Raw genomic sequence first — 18,987 nt, 5'->3', positions numbered from 1 at the left:
CAGGTCCCAGGCCTGGCCCCCAGAGGAGAGGGAGGCCTGGGTTGATGGTGTGGGAACACCCTGGCACAAGGGGAGGAGGATGGAGCCAGCTCTGTGCCCCAGAGCAGGAGGGCCAAGCTGGGGCGGGGAGCCGGGGGAGCCGGGGCAGGGGACGAGGTCGGGTGCTTTGAGTGCAGGTATGGGACTGCCCATGACCTGGCCAGAGGCCGAGTGGCAGGAATAGGCCCCCCCTGCATAGAGCGGAGTGACGTTGGCCGGAGGCGCTGGCCAGGATAATGCTGCTGTGCCGTGCCCAGCCCCAGGGGGTGCCAGGCAGTGAGACAGCCCCTCTGGAGGGACCCCGCACCACAGGTTGGTTTACGCCGCGGTGACTGCGTTCGCCGAGGGCGCGATCGCCCTGCAGGCCCCACCGGCTCCGGCCACCTAGCCCCACGGCAGGCTCTGATCCAACTGCCCCAGGAACCCCCAGGCTCCGCTCAGGGCGACGGCGCTCGGCCAGGTGGGCTGCCCCAGCCCCGTATTAGTGCCCTGAATGCGTGTTTGCCGGGGCAGTGGGACTCTCCGCTCCCCCCATCAGCAGGACAAAGACACCCCCCGCGAGCCCCTTTTATACGCTGCTGCAAACAGCTTACAGCTCGCTCCTCCGACCTGCTCGCTGACCCCTTTCACCTTGCACGTCCGGCCGACCCGAACGCCCTCGCCCCCTGCCCTGCTGTCCTGCCCGGCTCTTTAGGAGGGGCCAGTGTGTCCCTGTTACCTTCAGGGAGCATGTTTACACCATAACCTTGTAGCGGGCTGCTCTGGTGCCTCCCTTCTGGCATGTGCTGACATGGTTGTGCCTAGGAACGCCTGGTTTTGCAGTGCCAGTCCTGGCCTTGCCAGCCAAGTGTAGGACAGGGAGCCGCAAACAGGCATCTGCTTTGGAACAGGGCTGACTCTTGCTAACTTTGCTTTATCCCAGCAGGGTCTCCTTTAGGCCAGGGCGTGGGCAACGTGAGGCCTGCGGGACGTATGTGGCCCAGTGGGGTTCGATGTGCGGCCCGGGAGTTTTGTTTGCTGTTGCCCATGTACAGGATTGCCAGATTACACGGGTTTCCATCTGTGTGGTGTTTTAACTATGGGTGTTACTACAGTGACACGCACTGAAGGCCGGGACAAGTGAAGTAAAGTGCGTGCTGATTGCACACAACATTGTGAGAGTTGTGCACTCCGCTCCCTCTGCATCCAATCAAAACGCTGCTACAATTCAGCTGGTACACTCCACAGAGTCGAGGTACGCAAGCGTGCTTAGTAAAACTAACGCAGATATAAGAGAGGTCTGTAAAATCATGACAGGTACAGAGAAAGTGAATAAGGAAAAGTTATTTACTTGTTCCCATAACATAAGAACTAGAGGTCACCCAATGAAATTAATAGGTGGCAGGTTTAAAACAAACAGAAGGAAGTTTTTCTTCACACAGCACACATTCAACCTGTGGAACTCCTTGCCATAGGATGTTGTGAAGACCAGGACTTTAACAGGGTTCAAAAAAGAACTAGATAAATTTGTGGAGGTTAGGTCCATCAATACTTATTAGCAGGAATGCTGAGAGCTGTATTTCTGCATTGTTTGACTAGGACTCAAGTTGGTTACCAGGAATCCTGCGAGGGCAGAGAGGAAACACGGGATCTCTCGGCTTTGTTCGCCTTGGACTCCTGGCATCTGGATGGGCGCTGGTTCAGAAAATCAGCCACCTTTGGCTAGCCACCCACACAGAAATGCAGCCCAAATCACCAGCCAGTCTGAGAAATCAGGCGACTGCTCCCAGAGGAAGCTGGTAGAGAGGAAGGCAGAGTGAGGGAGACACTCCGAGGGCAGACAGGGGAACTGCAGCTCCTCACCCTGGTCCGTTCCCATTTCTCTGGCCCCAGCTCGCCTAGCCGTGGCGTGCGCCTGTAGCTCGCGCCCTCATCCCGCGGACGTGTCAGGTCCGTACGAATTTCCTTTCCCTCGCAGCTGAGAATAATGTGGCGGCAGGCGCGGCATCAGGAGCCCTGGGTCTGATTTGCTGCATGGTCCCGAGCAAATCCCCCGGATGATTGGGTCTTGGCTAGCCCCTGACTTGGAGAGCCTCTGGTTTTTGGTGGGCACCTCAGGACATCTTGGTTCTGCAGTGCCCCCACCCAAGTGTCCCTGAATTCCCATTGGGAACTGCGGGTGCTCAGCGCCTCTGGCAGTCGCACCCAAGGCGTCTCAAGAGGGACACCTTAGAAAAGTAGCCCGCAAAGTGCCCTCCACTCCCCTTTGCCTCAGTTTCCCTAGCTGGACGTTGGAGAGACGGGCACTGGCGTGCTGTGGAGAGAGGCTGGATGCTGCTTGGGAAGTGCTAAGAAGGAGATGACCCGCACCAGCAGGAATGCTTAGGGCTTGAGTCCATAATGCCTCTGCCTTGGATACGCACAAACACAGCCCTTTGTCAGGGAACCCGAAAGGCCTCGGGTGTCTGTCAGCAGGGAAGGTTGTTTTCTATGGGCTAGAACGGGAGTGGGAGTCAGGACTCCTGGGTTCTAGTCCTGGCTCAGTCGCTGACTCACTGCACGATCTCGGGCAAGTCACTTTGCCGCACTGTGCCTCAGTTTCCCCATCTGCATCGCAGCGGGTTCCAAGCATCCCAGAATGACCAGAGATTGGCTCTCCGGGCTGTTCAGAAGCGACGGGTCAGGTGCAAAGCGCAGAGCAGCGTCCCAGCCCCAGCGTCGCTGCGATTCAGACGCTCTGACTCCGTCCGACCTCACCAGTGACCTGGGTGGGCTGAGAGCTCAGGGCCTCGCGTTGCGTGTGACAGGAGAAGGAGGAAGCAGAGGGGGAAATCCCAGCTGGTGTAGAGCTTGGCAGCAGATTGCCTGGGGGGAGAAGCTGCAAAGCAGTGCCAACAGCAGTGCAGGGAGATGGCCCCGCCCCTGGGAATGAGGAACCCTGCAATGAGCGGCTCTCGCCGTCATGGGGCTTTCTGCAGGTGAGCACTGGGGACATGGCATCTGGGACACGGCACATGGGACTCACTGGTTAGCGCCCAGTGGCTCCTACGCTCCTGGATCATCCCAAGTACCCAGGGAACGGGTCCAAAGAGCTTAGGGGTCCCCGGGGCTCAGCACCCACACTCAGGGCCGAGTTCCTCAGGGTTTGGCGCCTGCACTCAAGGCCATGTTAACAGAATTTGAGTGTGTGGATAGATGTTGCCTAATATTTTGTGTGAATGTTGCTCCTTGTATCCATGGACAAGGGCTGATCGGAAAACACGGTGTGTTCTCTTTTCCCTTTGAAAGTTTTACTTGTTTTTTGTTCAACAATACTTGAAAACAAAAAAGTTACAGGATTATTTGGCAACGGCGCATGGAAAATAACCAAAAAGTGCCCCAAACCGAAACTGCTCCGCCGAACCTCTGAACACTGAATAATTTCTAGCTGAAAACCGCTGACGCGTTTAATCTTCCCCACAAGTTTTTGTTGACCCAAAAACCTGATTTTCCGGCACAGACAAGGTCTGATCTTTTCAACGAGCTCTGCTGATGAGCGCAAAGCATTTTACAGCTGGGGAAACTGAGGCTGGAGGTCACCCATCTTGTCTACACCCGAAAAGAAGCAGCAAACCTTTCCAGTGCAGACGCACAACTTGGACTGAAAAGTGCTTGAGCTGCTGTAGCATACGCAGCGCAGTAAGCACTATTGGCACAGTGACTTGAGGCCAATGTTCCCTCGAATTTATTCCAGCTGTGTGCATGTAACCCTTCTGCCAGGGCTGGGTTCAATATTTAGGGGTTCCTCTCCATCCATCCCATACAGAACTGGCTCCCGCCCCACCCAGTAACTTTGGGTGCCTCTGGGAGGCAATGTTTCCCCACGCACCAGCGCAGAGTCTGAGTGTAGAAGAGACACTTTTCATAAAAGGGGAGAGAAGTAACGGGGCGTTCGTTTTGGAAGCCACCGCAGACACAGCTCAAACAAACCCACGAGTAAACGTCCCAGCTCGAGTGGGTTGGGCAGTGTCCTTGTCCTCTCAGGCTCTCAAGTCCAGCAATGTCAGTGTCCCATTCACATGCCCAACCCTTCTCTGCCCCCCCCCACTCAGTCACGGAGTTCAGAGGTGCAGCCATCGGTCGCCCCTCGCTGCCGCCACCCCCAATGCCTCTCCGTCACCGCTCTGCTGCTGGTGGATTTGGCCCAAAGCACAGTCCAGCCATACCAGAGTCCAGCACCCGCTGGAGTGTGTTTACATCCAAAAGGGACTCCTGATGGGGGCTTTAACTTTCTCATTGAAGCAGTGGGGAGAAAGAAGTTGAGCCAGTCTTACAGCTTGCGCCTGGAGGGCATACAGCTTGCTGGCTCGCCTCCCTCCCCAGCTCAATCTATAGGTCTCTGAAAGACCAGCCTCTGTCCGCCCAAGTGTATTTACACCGACAGGGTCTCTTCTTTTAACTGAATTAAACACAGTCTGACTTTCTGCACTGCGCATTCCCACAATCACATCAAGCATTGGTGGTCATATCCTACAATTCCTGCTGATAGTTTTAACAGAGTTTGTGACCCTCCCACAACAGCCAAATTGGTTACAATGGGCAAAGCACCTTCCAACAATTGAACACCTAGCAGGCCTGAGCAATCTGAGTGAAGTGTATTTACATAACCACACCCAGGGTTCCTTTCCCATTCCAGCTGGTTGTAATGGAAGCTTTAATTCAGACCCTGCTTGCATGCAGAATAAATTTTGTTATGCGCGCCAAGGGAAGTGCAGATGTGCACCACCACTAGAAACACATGCAGCTGTGGGCGCTCTGCTAATCTGCTGGGCGGCATCTGAATCTCCCCTGGGCGGCCGCCCAGGTGCTCAGCTTACAGGGAACACTGCTGGAGGCTGGGATGGAGGCATCAACACTTGGGTTTACGGAGCATCAGCACCTTAATTAACGTTATTAGAGCAGCAACAGGGTCTACGGAGCCCTGGCCTTGGTGGCAGAATTCAGGTGAAATCCCCAGGGTTCTGCAGCCACTTGTAACTAGCCATGGTGGGCACGGCTGGGTCCAGAAATGCAGCCCTTAGCACATTAGTGCTGCACAGAGAGGGGCTGTCATTCATCCCGCTCGTCATCCAGCGCGCCGGGGGGGGGGGGGTCGCACCAGGATGGCCCTAAGCGGGGGAGTCTGTGCTACCCTCGGAGCAGGGACAGCTTTAAACCTGGCCTTTGGTTAGTCCCCCAGACCCACGAACCCCATTGCTGCTGTGTGTCCATTCAGAGCATGGCAGCCCCCAGCCCTGCCCCCCTAGTCCCAGCAACCTCTCCCCTGCTGCATTTGCATCTGGGCAGGGTGTGACCAGCTGCAGGAAGAAGCCACTCGCTGGGAGGCCAGACAAGCATCCAGCAGAACACTCCACCCCCGCCCGGTGAAGCGAACCAGGAAACCAGGCTGCTCAAGGAAGCAGGGGCGAGGGCTCCCAGCAGGGAGTTTCCTGGGTGACCGGCAGGGCAGATCAGACGCCAGTTCTTCGCCCAGGTGCGGAGATGGGCCGGCAAGGTTCGTGGGAGCTGCTTTTGGTCCTGGGCTTTGTGTTGCAGTTGGGGTGGATCCTCCGTGCGAACTCCGCAGGTAAGGGCCAAGCGGGGCCTCATGTCTGTTCCCCTGTTTGATCTCAGCAGGGGGCGGGCGGAGGGGGCTCCGATATTGACTCCCTTGTATTCAGCGGGTTCCTAACTCTGCGCCCGCTGCCCCAGCTCCTGGGTATCTGTCTGATGCCAGCAGGTGCATCCCCAGGGGTGGTTTTCTTCCCTGGTCTAGGATGAAATGCTCCAGAGGCAGGAGCTGCCTTTTGGTTTGTGTGTTTGTTCAGAAATTGGTGGTGGTTCTTCCGCACAAGGGGAATGAGGCAACGTGGAATGAGCAGGAGAGCAGCTGGGGTGGGATGGAAATTGGAGCAGCCAGGCCGGGGTTCAGGGCGGCAGGTGTCTGGAATTTCGCTCCCCAGGCATGGGAATATCAGAATGAAATTCTGGCAGTATAGGAGCCACATATCCCCATCGGTCTCTGCCCACTTACACAGACGTTGCTCCCTTTACCCGTCTCCGGGGATTCTTCAGTGGTGCGGGGGCTGTTTCTGACCTCCCCAGGGTACATCCAGAGTAACGGCATTGCGGTCTGGGGAGTTACACTTGGTACATGCGATCAGACCCAGGCCCATGCCAGGGTGAGACCCACCCATGTGGCCATGAGAATTTCACCCTCCTTTTGCTTTTTGTGTCTATGCTGGGGGGGTGCCTTACACGGGAGCTCTGTAGCGTGCAGGGTGTTATAAGGGAGCCTGTCACGTGTAGGGGGAAGAAAGGGCTGTTGGTCCTCCTGTGTTTATTTGCGTTAATGAAACCCAGCAAGGCTGAGTGTCCACTTAGTTGCACAGATTTGACAGCCGCACAGGTCCACCGACTGTAATGGGGTCACTCCTAATTAACACGGGTATAATAGCAAGAGGCAGCTGCTGTCATTCAGAATAACTACAAAGACGAGCTCTGGCATTGCACTTTTCATCCATAAATCTCAGAGAGGTTTACAGGCAAGGTCAATATCACGTCCCCCATTTTACAGATGGGGAAACTGAGGCACGGGACGCTGTAAGGGGGGGAAGTAACAGGTCAAAGGGCTCCCTGTGTGGTGTCCAACACACTAGCCACATGTGGCTATTTGGCTGATTGCGTGTGGCTAGTTTGCTATAGCAGTTGCCACTATAGTGGCTGGTTGGACCGCCAGTTGATTAATTGATTTACCAGTCTGTGTATGTTGGTGAACCAGCAGCAGGCCCTGGGGCAAGGAGCCTTCAATTAAAAGCTGCCTGTGGTTTGGGCTCCATACAAGCGCTCTTCCTCTAAAAATATATGCCCCAAGTATGTGTGACACAAGGCTTGGCATGTGGAGAGGCTGCTGTGAGTGCCAGGAGTTCCCCGATGCGTGGACCGTGACTCCGCCCCTACTTGGCCTCTTTCCCGTGAAGCCCCGCCCACACTCTGCCCCAAGCCCTGCTCCTGCTTGTCTCTGGGTCCTCCTCTCCCCCGCCCCTTCCCCTTGTGGCTCACAGTTACCACTTAGTCCTCTCCTCCGCCACAGGGAGGAGTGAGCAGCCAGCGGAGTCGGGGGTGGAGGAGAGGAGTGACTCAGTGGGGGAAGGGATGGAGTGGGGCTGGGAAAAGCAGGCAGGGACCACGGGGGAAGAGCGGGAGCGGGGCCCCTTGAGGCGGAGCGCAGGGGAGGCCACGGCCCACACGTCCGTGCCCCCAAAGGCAGTGGGTCAGCGGGTGTTTGGGGAGGCTTGGTCTCCTCTGGCCTATTCTACCCAGCGCCCATGGCAACAAACCCCTCTTCGCTGGTGCTGTGCAGCTAGGAGAAGTGTGAGCAGGCAGGGAGCACCTGGAGTCCTGCATGTCTGAGCGGCTCTCTTCCGTCACCCGTGGGCCGTTGCCTGCCCAGCGTGAGGCCCCCACATGCGGCTGCACCTCCGTGGTGTTCTGTTCTGAACCAAACCTAGCGTGCGACGGGGTAGGACGCCTGTGCGGTTGTGGGTGGGGTCTTCCTGGGGGTCTTTTCCTGGGGCAAACCGTCGGCGCCACGGCTGAGGAGACGCCAAGTCAGTGTATTTTAGGCGTACGCCTGGAGGCTAAGAACCTCGCCAACATGGGTTTTGCTAACGCCGTAACACACCCTTGTCAAATTAGCAGTTGCAGCACTTCGTGTTCTGGAACATTCAGTGCCAGAAAGATGGCCCTGAAAATTATTTAGAGGAACGCCAAAACTCTTCCTATCTGCGACTTCGAACAGGTGGCAGGCTCTAGCCCCCGTGTGGGCGGCCACCCAGTCGAGATGGTGGGAGTGTGATTTACCCTCCCGTGGCTCTGTTGTGGTAAAGTGGCACTGAGGCAAAACCGGAAGCCCACACTATGGAACAGGTGTCAGTGATGAGGTACCTCATCAGGACAGTGTTTCACAAACCAAGCACCCTGGCAAGTCAAGAGATGACGATTCCTAGATCCTGACACCTGATGGGACCACGTTGATCTTTTAATCTCATTTTTCATGTGGCACAGCCCAGAGAACGTGCCCACAATAATTCCTAGAGCAGAATCTTTGGGGGGAGATCTGACCTACGGGGCTGAAACGTGGCCCCTCGCGGTCAAGTTAGAAAAGGAGGAAGAGAGGAAGCGTCTCGGAAAGACGGTTTGAATTCAAGTTGAATGAAAAGATCCATCTTCTGCCGCTGCAGGTCCTACCTTCTCAGCTGGTTGGCCAAGGCTCTCTCAGGCCAACTGGCCATTTGCGCTGAACGCCTCCCAGTTGATCAGTGCTAACTAGTGTCAAAATGACGGCTCATCATTGAGTGGATGGTTTTTAGTGTGGTCCAATCAAGGCGGAATTAATCTTTGGTGGGCCACACGCCTGCCCCTGGCTTCTCCCCCGCTCACCCTCAAGGCCTCAGGAGGCCATATTGAATTATCACAATTGTCCTTTCTGGCCTTGGACTCTATGAAGAAAACACAAGTATGAAAAAGCTGCCCTACCAGAGTCATCTTCAATTTTGACCTAGTGAAACGAGGAAGAAGGACCCCCTGGAGCCACGGAAGCCATCGGTAGGACCTGTTGTATTCATTTAGATGGACCAACAGCGTTAACGTCACCTCGTCACTGCTCAACGTTAAACAAGGTTCATTAGTTGGCAGAGCCTTGAGGCAGCTCAAACCCACCATTAAAACCCCTCTACGCTTTTATTAAAGATAGAGGAAAAAAGGAAAACATTTGCATTGCAAAGTGTTGCATCAGGCTTTGGAACAACATCCCTGTTTCCTTTCCCTGGAGGCTGGCGGACGTTTTAGCAGGACAAACCCCTTTGTTTGGCATCTCTACTAACTGTGGGGGAAGAGACGATGTTAGCTGAGCCAGGTGGCTGGTGTAGCTGCTGTGGAAGTGGAAGTCCAAGCTTGGTTCCCATAAGACACACCAAGAGAAACGCACACACGATGGGAGAGTGAAGAACAGCAAAATGTGCCGTCCTGCCTGTCTAAGCCAGACTCCTAGGCTATGTCTACACTACAGTCATTTCCGCAAAAACATATGCAAATGAGGCAAAGCGTGGAATATCACTGTGCCTCATTTGCATAATTAACGAGGCTCCGTTTTTGCGCAAGAGCCGTTCTTCTGGGGAAAAAAATGCAGAAGAATGGCTCTCACGCAAGAGGGGGTTTTTGCGCAAAAAGGAGCCGCGTACACGGAGCCTCGTTAATTATGCAAATGAGGCACGGCGCTATTCCATGCTTTGCCTCATTTGCACACGTGTTTGCAGAAAAGGCTATAGTGTAGACATAGCCCTAGCGAGAAGGAAAGGGGAGAGAGCTAGGAGCGAGAAGTAAGGGAAGGCAAAGGACGTGGCGGTGGGGGGAAACGAGAGACAAAATCTCACTTCCTAGGCCGTAGCTGGGATTCAGCTAGAGCGGATGGAGGTGCCTGTGTGATCCGGGTCCCTCCCTCTGGCCCGGTTTGGTCAGGACATCTCGGGGGTGCAGGATGGCGAAGGCCGCGGTGTCTCAGGAGGTGGTGGGGGCAGTAGCCAGGGTGGGGAAGCTCAGTCCCTTCTTTCAGCCATCCAGTGTCCCCAGCAGTCCCTGTGCGTCCGTCTGGATTGTCTCCCTTTGTAAGGACCCCAAGGGGGGCGAGCGGAGGACTAGCCCTTCCCCTCATGTTATCGACCACTTTGGCCTAATTCCCAAGAAAGCCGGTTTGGGTTCCAGTCTCCCGCTGCTCTGGTTTACCAGGCAGGAACGTAAGCCAGCCCTTGAGCTGTATCGGGAGACTTTTCGGTTTGGACCATTGGTTCTCGACCTTTCTACCGTTGTGGGCCACAGCCACAGCCCTCACCGTGTTACGTGGGCCATGTCCACAGAATCGATATACCGCCGGTGTGACCCTGAGGAGGTCACATGGGCCACAGCTGTGTGCTGATTGGGCAGCGGGTCGAGAACTGGTTTAAATTAATGAGGTCTTTCCTGCTTTCTTACCTTTCCCCAGGAGCACTGGGGGCGCCTACGGTGACAGAAACCAGCCCTTCGGCACTTGTCACCCTCACCCCTCCAAGGACCAATACCACGGCTGTTCAGACCACTACACCCACGTCTGTTACCACGTCCCTGAGGGAAACAACATCAGCTGTGGACAGCATTACAGAAATCCTGGTGGGCAACAGCTCCACGAGCGTGTCGAGTACTGCAACAAGCGAGAGCACAGTCCCAGTGCCTCGCACCACAGAAAGGGGAACTTCAACAGGCACTGCGACAGTGACAGTCATCACCCGTTCAACAACTAACACAATCACCACACCCCTGGAGACTACAGCCGGAAGAGGGAGCATCCCAACAGCTTCTTTTGTCGCCATGGCAAACACAACCGCAACTCAAGGGGCTGTGCCTACAGTGTCAGAAACCAGTCCTTCGGCACTTGCCACCCTCACCCCTCCAAGGACCAATACCACGGCTGTTCAGACCACTACACCCACGTCTGTTACCACGTCCCTGAGGGAAACAACATCAGCTGTGGAGAGCATTACAGAAATCCTAGTGGGCAACAGCTCCACGAGCGTGTTGAGTACTGCAACAAGCGAGAGCACAGTCCCAGTGCCTCGCACCACAGAAAGGGGAACTTCAACAGGCACTGCGACAGTGACAGTCATCACCCGTTCAACAACTAACACAATCACCACACCCCTGGAGACTACAGCCGGAAGAGGGAGCATCCCAACAGCTTCTTTTGTCGCCATGGCAAACACAACCGCAACTCAAGGGGCTGTGCCTACAGTGTCAGAAACCAGTCCTTCGGCACTTGCCACCCTCACCCCTCCAAGGACCAATACCACGGCTGTTCAGACCACTACACCCACGTCTGTTACCACGTCCCTGAGGGAAACAACATCAGCTGTGGACAGCATTACAGAAATCCTGGTGGGCAACAGCTCCACGAGCGTGTCGAGTACTGCAACAAGCGAGAGCACAGTCCCAGTGCCTCGCACCACAGAAAGGGGAACTTCAACAGGCACTGCGACAGTGACAGTCATCACCCGTTCAACAACTAACACAATCACCACACCCCTGGAGACTACAGCCGGAAGAGGGAGCATCCCAACAGCTTCTTTTGTCGCCATGGCAAACACAACCGCAACTCAAGGGGCTGTGCCTACAGTGTCAGAAACCAGTCCTTCGGCACTTGCCACCCTCACCCCTCCAAGGACCAATACCACGGCTGTTCAGACCACCACACCCACGTCTGTTACCACGTCCCTGAGGGAAACAACATCAGCTGTGGACAGCATTACAGAAATCCTGGTGGGCAACAGCTCCACGAGCGTGTCGAGTAGTGCAACAAGCGAGAGCACAGTCCCAGTGCCTCGCACCACAGAAAGGGGAACTTCAACAGGCACTGCGACAGTGACAGTCATCACCCGTTCAACAACTAACACAATCACCACACCCCTGGAGACTACAGCCGGAAGAGGGAGCATCCCAACAGCTTCTTTTGTCGCCATGGCAAACACAACCGCAACTCAAGGGGCTGTGCCTACAGTGTCAGAAACCAGCCCTTCGGCACTTGTCACCCTCACCCCTCCAAAGACCAATACCACGGCTGTTCAGACCACCACACCCATGTCTGTTACCACGTCCCTGAGGGAAACAACATCAGCTGTGGACAGCATTACAGAAATCCTGGTGGGCAACAGCTCCACGAGCGTGTCGAGTACTGCAACAAGCGAGAGCACAGTCCCAGTGCCTCGCACCACAGAAAGGGGAACTTCAACAGGCACTGCGACAGTGACAGTCATCACCCGTTCAACAACTAACACAATCACCACACCCCTGGAGACTACAGCCGGAAGAGGGAGCATCCCAACAGCTTCTCTTGTCGCCATGGCAAACACAACCGCAACTCAAGGGGCTGTGCCTACAGTGTCAGAAACCAGCCCTTCGGCACTTGTCACCCTCACCCCTCCAAAGACCAATACCACGGCTGTTCAGACCACTACACCCACGTCTGTTACCACGTCCCTGAGGGAAACAACATCAGCTGTGGACAGCATTACAGAAATCCTGGTGGGCAACAGCTCCACGAGCGTGTCGAGTACTGCAACAAGCGAGAGCACAGTCCCAGTGCCTCGCACCACAGAAAGGGGAACTTCAACAGGCACTGCGACAGTGACAGTCATCACCCGTTCAACAACTAACACAATCACCACACCCCTGGAGACTACAGCCGGAAGAGGGAGCATCCCAACAGCTTCTCTTGTCGCCATGGCAAACACAACCGCAACTCAAGGGGCTGTGCCTACAGTGTCAGAAACCAGCCCTTCGGCACTTGCCACCCTCACCCCTCCAAGGACCAATACCACGGCTGTTCAGACCACCACACCCATGTCTGTTACCACGTCCCTGAGGGAAACAACATCAGCTGTGGACAGCATTACAGAAATCCTGGTGGGCAACAGCTCCACGAGCGTGTCGAGTACTGCAACAAGCGAGAGCACAGTCCCAGTGCCTCGCACCACAGAAAGGGGAACTTCAACAGGCACTGCGACAGTGACAGTCATCACCCGTTCAACAACTAACACAATCACCACACCCCTGGAGACTATAGCCGGAAGAGGGAGCATCCCAACAGCTTCTCTTGTCGCCATGGCAAACACAACCGCAACTCAAGGGGCTGTGCCTACAGTGTCAGAAACCAGCCCTTTGGCACTTGTCACCCTCACCCCTCCACGGACCAATACCACGGCTGTTCAGACCACCACACCCACGTCTGTTACCATGTCCCTGAGGGAACCAACATCAGCTGTGGACAGCATTACAGAAATCCTGGTGGGCTCTGCCCCAGCAGGGACCCTGCCAGCCCTGGGCAGGTCGGTAGCCGCAGAGTCAGCCACAGCTGCCCTGGCCGGCACCCACTCAGAAGAGACCTCTGCTGCTGCCGTGAGCGCCGGAGCGCATCCAACCATCCGCACCGCCCTGCCGGAAGAGAGAGAAACAGCAGAGACAGCCGGAGCCGTGCCGGTGACAACTCCAGGGGAGTTGACGGCAACAGCCAGCACAACTGCAGACACAACCGCAATCCCTCTTCTCCCTTCTCGCCCAGGGGAGACCACAGGAACCGCCCCTGGTACTGATCTATCCAGAGCCGCCCTTACGATTTCAACAGAGCCAGGGGCCACGGCACCCACCAATGCCAGTACAGTTGCAAAAGCAACAACAGCCGCCCCTGGGACTCGGACCTCCGCTGATGCTGCACCCGCCGCGGGTAACACCCCAGCAGCGAACAAGTCCTCAGCAATCCCTGTCGCACCAGCCTCAGCGGGCAGCGCAGCCGTCATGGGACTCCTGACAACAGTCACGACTCCCACCCCTGCCCTTGCCACCGCTGCCCCTGCCGCAGGTAATGCAGCTGACAGCAAAGCAGCAGGGACCCCTGCGCTGCCAGTAAAGACAGTCACAGCCGCCTCGCCCTCGACGGCAGCCGCAGAGACACCCCAAGGTGCCCCGGTGACCGCTAGTCTATCTGAGACTATCAGAGAAGGAGGAGCATTAACAGAGACAGCCGCTACGGTGCCTGGTGGTACCCCAAAGGAGCCCACCTCTGCACCAGCCGAGGACACCACGACCGCCAGTGCCACCCCCAGCCCAGCCGACACCGGGAGAACTGTGGCCAGTCCTACCATACGTGCCTTGCAGGGCAGCTCAGGATCAACCCCGGTCCTCACGACCTCCGCCCGGACCCTCCCCACATCTCTGAGCGCGGGTAAGCCGGTTGCTCGGGACCTCCGATAGCAGCGCCACCAGGTCAACCCCCTTTGGGAAGCTGGGCTGTTCGCCGCCGAGCTCGCGTGTGTGGTGTTTGCAGCGCAGGGAGCTGCAGCGGTCCGAGGGAGCCGCACTGCGAAGCGGGGGACCCGGCCGCCCATCTGGGTGACTGTTGCCAAGTCCATGCCATCTCAGTATCCCAAATGGGGTAACCCCCCCCCCCCGTCTCCACTCCACACTGGACACAGGCGCTTGGGGGTGTCCTAAGGCTGGCAGCCAGCAGCCGTTTCTCTCGGCATCGGGCACAGATTCTCTTTGGGGAGCGGGCCCAGCAGCCCCTGACGCAAGCACCCAGTGGTGCGCCGAGGCGTTGCGAGGCCGTTTCGATAGCGACGAGCAGGCGAGGGATTGGCTGCAGGGCAGTGGGCCAGCCAGGAAGTCAGCCCCCCAAGGAAAGCAAAACAGCAGCACAATCCCTTGCTACCTGGCCCAAACCTTTACCCCTCCCCCAGCCATTGGCTCCCACCACACGGCTGGGGTGCACAGAGCTGAGGTGCGCTAGCCTCGGGGGTGCGCTGCTCAGTCTGGACGGGGTGCAGCTCCCTGGCTCCTCAGGCCCTTCCCTTGGGAGACGCCTGAGTTCTCCCCCTCTCCCCATCCAGAAGCCTCCATCTCAGGCCGGTTCTCCTGGACCCCCACGCCCTGAAATCCTCCAGCTCCTGGCCTCTCGGCTGCAGGGCCCCCGGGGCTGGGCAGCTTGCGCTGGGGCATTGTCCGCTGGCTGGCTGCAGCACTGGTGGGGAGCTATGGACGCCCAGCTTTGTGACAGCGGTGTGGGACTGGGTGTCTCTTTCTCCCTCCCCCCATCACTCACAGGTCGTGTCGTTTTTATTTGCGCAGCTTCTCCAGCGACGGAGGTGGCCATAAATCCGGCCACCGTCATGCCAGCGGAGCAATTTCCCCTCATCTGCCCTGAAATTCTGGGTGCGCGTCCCTTACCGTGTCTGTTACACGTGAGGGAGAAGGGCCTTTTTATAGAGCTGTCCAGGCACAGGTAGCCAGAACAGCCTTGAGGATGCCACCCATAAGTCAGGCTTCGTTGTTTCTTCTGAAAACAATAGGTCGGGTCAGTCCATGGGTGGGCTGTGACTGGCTGGTGCTTTTCTCCTAAAAGGGGCTGGCTTGTGCCTAAGCCTGACTTGGATTCAGGAGACAAGCCCCCGGCACCCAGTTTTCCCCAAGGGTTGGGTGCGTCCATATCTGAGTTTCTGGGTTTTAATCAGTTCCTGGGTTGAGCCACCTGCGTTGCTGGCAACACAAGGGATCACTTTGGAGGGGGGGATTATCTGCGGCGGCGTGTGAATTCTGCAGGCCGTGCTCCGCGAGAGAACGGCACCCCTAGATGGGACCTGAAATCCTCTGCACCCCCGACGCACGGGGCTAGCTGGCCCACCAGTGGGCGTAGGGGACCCTTACAGTGTGCGATCAGCCCGTCCTCTGGCGGCTGCACTCCCTGACCCTCGCCGCCTGGTGCTGACCCAGAAAGACGTCCCCTTGCCTCAGCTTGCGGACGTGCTCCCGGTAGTCAGGCACGGCGGCTTGCTGCGCGTGTCCCAGGTACCGAGTGAGGAGAGGAAGGCCCATAAGGGCGATGTCATGGCGGAAGGTGAGGAGGACTCCGCACATTCTAGGATGGTCCTTGTAGGCGTGCCAGGGAGAGCTGAGATTTAGGGCAGTGCTGGGGGTATCGTCCCGTCCCCCCAAAAGAGCTCTGAGGTGAATGGAGTCCCTCATTACAGAGAGCGGCTCCTGGCTGAGAACACGGGTGCGGCTCAACTCCTCCGAGTTCGGTGTCACCCAGCGGTGGAAATGCCCGGACCGTGATTTCTGAGGCGGGGCCTAGGGCTGGCTCGGTGGGCGGGCGGTTCTGAGGGGTCCGGAAGGCGAAGCAGCCCCAACGCCTCACGACGTACGGTGGCTGTGTTAGCTCCTGGAATGTTCCGGAGCCTGCCCAGAGGACACCGATGAGTGGGATGGCTGGGGCATGGCCGCCCCGAATGCCGGGGGCTGGGGAAGGGGGCATAGCCTGGAGCCCACCACAGAGGCAGCGAGGTGGCTGGGCAAGGCGGGAAAAGCCACTGGGTGATTGGGGGCTGTCCAGGGACCGTCCTGAGGCTGGGGGAGCGCGTGGGCTGTCGTGCTCGGCGCAGAGCGGGCCGTTGCGGTCACAGGTGGTAGCGCGCGAGCCTGCGCCATTGACTGTTCCCGTCTCTTTCCAGCGTCGTGGATCATAGGAAATGACACCACCGCTCCAGCCATTTCCCCCACGGACCCTGCCACCCTGGCGCCAAGCCAGAGCCCAGCTCTGCTGCCCACCCCGACAGCAGCGAAGGCCACTGGAGTAGCCGCTGTTTCTAGCCGCAGTCTGACCACAGCCCCCGAAGCCACCCCCGCTGCAACAGAGACCAGACCGGCAGCCCTCATGCCGTCTGAAACCAGTGCAGCGAGCGGCACAGCAACAGGCGGGAGACTTCCAACGCCCTCCCTCCCGCCGTCTGGAACTGCTGCTGGTGCGGTCACCACTCCAGGCACAGAGACTACACCGAGGACCACGCTCCCGAGGGGAAACACAACCAGACCAACAGCCGATCCCACTCCCGGAGCCATGACAAGCACAGCCTCTCCTTTCTCTACAGCAGCTGTATCTAGGACTACGGCAGCAGGGACAAGCACCACCGTGCAGGATACACCCCCACCGGCTGTTACTACACCTGAAGCAAAATCCACCCCAAATGATGTTGCAGCTCTACTGATCACCAGCTTGGCAGCAGAGTCCACCATCACCCTATCCGCTGAAACCACAAAGACAGCAACCACACCCCCAGCCACCAACACTGTCCTTACACTAGCTGACACAATATCCATGGCAACTCCAAACAACATAGGAGAAACAACCCCCACAGCTCCCACAACCATTGTACCCCTGGAGACAACAGCCGAAAGAGGGAGCATCCCAACAGCTTCTCTTGTCGCCATGACAAACACAACCGCAACTCAAGGGGCTGTGCCTACGGTGACAGAAACCAGCCCTTCGGCACTTGCCACCCTCACCCCTCCAAGGACCAATACCACGGCTGTTCAGACCACTACACCCACGTCTGTTACCACGTCCCTGAGGGAAACAACATCAACCGCGGACAGCATTACTGAAATCCTGGTGGGCAACAGCTCCACGAGCGTGTCGAGTACTGCAACAAGCGAGAGCACGGTCCCAGTGCTTCGCACCACAGAAATGGGAACTTCAACAGGCACTGCGACAGTGATAGTTGTCACCTGTTCAACAACTAACACCATCACCACACCCCTGGAGACTACAGCCGGAAGAGGGAACATCCCAACAGCTTCTTTTGTCGCCATGGCAAACACAACCGCAACTCAAGGGGCTGTGCCTACAGTGTCAGAAACCAGCCCTTCGGCACTTGTCACCCTCACCCCTCCAAAGACCAATACCACGGCTGTTCAGACCACCACACCCATGTCTGTTACCACGTCCCTGAGGGAAACAACATCAGCTGTGGACAGCATTACAGAAATCCTGGTGGGCAACAGCTCCACGAGCGTGTCGAGTACTGCAACAAGCGAGAGCACCACAGAAAGGGGAACTTCAACAGGCACTGGGACAGTGATAGTCGTCACCTGTTTAACAACTAACACAATCACCACACCCCTGGAGACTACAGCCGGAAGAGGGAGCATCCCAACAGCTTCTCTTGTCGCCATGGCAAACACAACCGCAACTCAAGGGACTGTGCCTACGGTGACAGAAACCATACCCACCACCATCAACACTACTGCAGCAGTCCATAATATCACTGTCTCCACTAGAAGCACGATGGTTAATCTCCCTGCTACAGGTAGATCCAATAGGACAACACCGAGCACTGAGGTTACCACACCACCAGCAACAAGTAAGTGCTATAGCTTCTGCGGGTGTAAGAGAAGTCTCATGCGCAGATGCATGGCCAGCTGTCATGGGGAAGGATGGAGCATGAAGGCAGGCCGGGCCCGAGTTGGGAGGGAGCCAGAATTGAAGTCGACAGTTTGAATACCGGGATGGCAGGGTTTCAGTGTCACTGTAACGTGATGTGGCGGGGTGTGCGGCACATGCAGCCTGTCTCCTGCCGGCACAGGAAAGGGCCTTCGACATGGAATCGCTGTGTAAATATTCCCCTTTATTCCTGCGGATGAAATTCACCCTTGGCTAGAAGGGCCGTCACTGGGCCTGGGTGCCACTGAAGGCTTTTCAGTAATCCAGGGGTGGCCAACCTAAACCTGAGAAGGAGCCAGAATTGACCAATGCACGTTGCCAAAGAGCCACAGTTCTCTGTCACCAGCCCTGATCATCTCTCCACCCCCACTCCCAGCACATCCCGCCCACGGGCAGCCCCACCGGTCAGTGCCTCCTCCTTTTCCTCCTGCCCACTGGGATCAGCTTTGTCTCAGTGGGAGACATGGGAGGGGGAAGTAGGGGTGTGCCAGGCTCAGTGGAGGGGGTAGGAAGTGGCAGGATGGAGAGGGACAGCACCTAGGACAGAGCTGGGGGTTGAACAGTGAGCACCCTCCGGCCCAGTGGGGATTCGGCACCTGTAGCTCCAGCCCTCGATTTGGTACCTTTGCAAGGAGCCGCATATTAACTTCAGGTTGGCCACCCCTGCAATAGTCTTAACGTGGTCTTTCTGCCGCTCAGAAGTCCTGTGCTAGTCCGGTACTAGTCAGTTTCACCCTCCAGGCCTGGGCCCACAGCACTGAGGTGACTTGGTGCCGCTGGCGTGGAGAGAGGTACAGAAGGGAGAGTTTGCAGGGACGTGTGATTTCCAAAAAGCCGGCGTGCTGCCAAAGCAAACAAAGCGTCTGCAATGGCCCCCTCCAGGGCCTTGTGGCGAGGATTTCGGCAAACCCAAATGAGGAAATACTGTGCTGCGGATAAGTGGTTCTCTGCCAAGCGGGAAACTAAACCCTAGCCGCATGGGGGGATTATTTCAGAGAGGCAAGGGAGGCATCTGGGAATTAACTTTATGTTCTGAAAAAATCAGCATTGCACAAGCACCAGGGAAAAAAGACCCCCCCCCCCCCATAGTACAGAGC

The 18,987-nt window shown here is 57.0% G+C and overlaps 1 protein-coding gene across 1 annotated transcript in view; it reads left to right on the top strand.

The window, feature by feature from the left end:
* Nucleotides 1-367: 367 nt before the first annotated feature.
* Nucleotides 368-18,987, top strand: part of MUC20 (mucin 20, cell surface associated) — a 29,360-nt gene continuing 10,740 nt past the window's right edge. Inside the window, exons 1-3 of the mRNA XM_075938193.2 lie at nt 368-5,623; nt 10,076-13,840; nt 16,122-17,810. Coding sequence (XP_075794308.2) covers nt 5,539-5,623; nt 10,076-13,840; nt 16,122-17,810 — 5,539 coding nt within the window. The 5' untranslated portion in view covers nt 368-5,538. The remainder of the gene's footprint in view (nt 5,624-10,075; nt 13,841-16,121; nt 17,811-18,987) is intronic.

The sequence above is a fragment of the Pelodiscus sinensis genome, chromosome 10 (genome assembly GCF_052426305.1).
Source record: "Pelodiscus sinensis isolate ZL-2025 chromosome 10, ASM5242630v1, whole genome shotgun sequence".
NCBI classification, from domain to species: Eukaryota; Metazoa; Chordata; order Testudines; family Trionychidae; genus Pelodiscus; species Pelodiscus sinensis.
The sequence above is the reverse complement of the archived record's forward strand: the minus strand, read 5'-3'. Positions and strand labels throughout refer to the sequence as shown.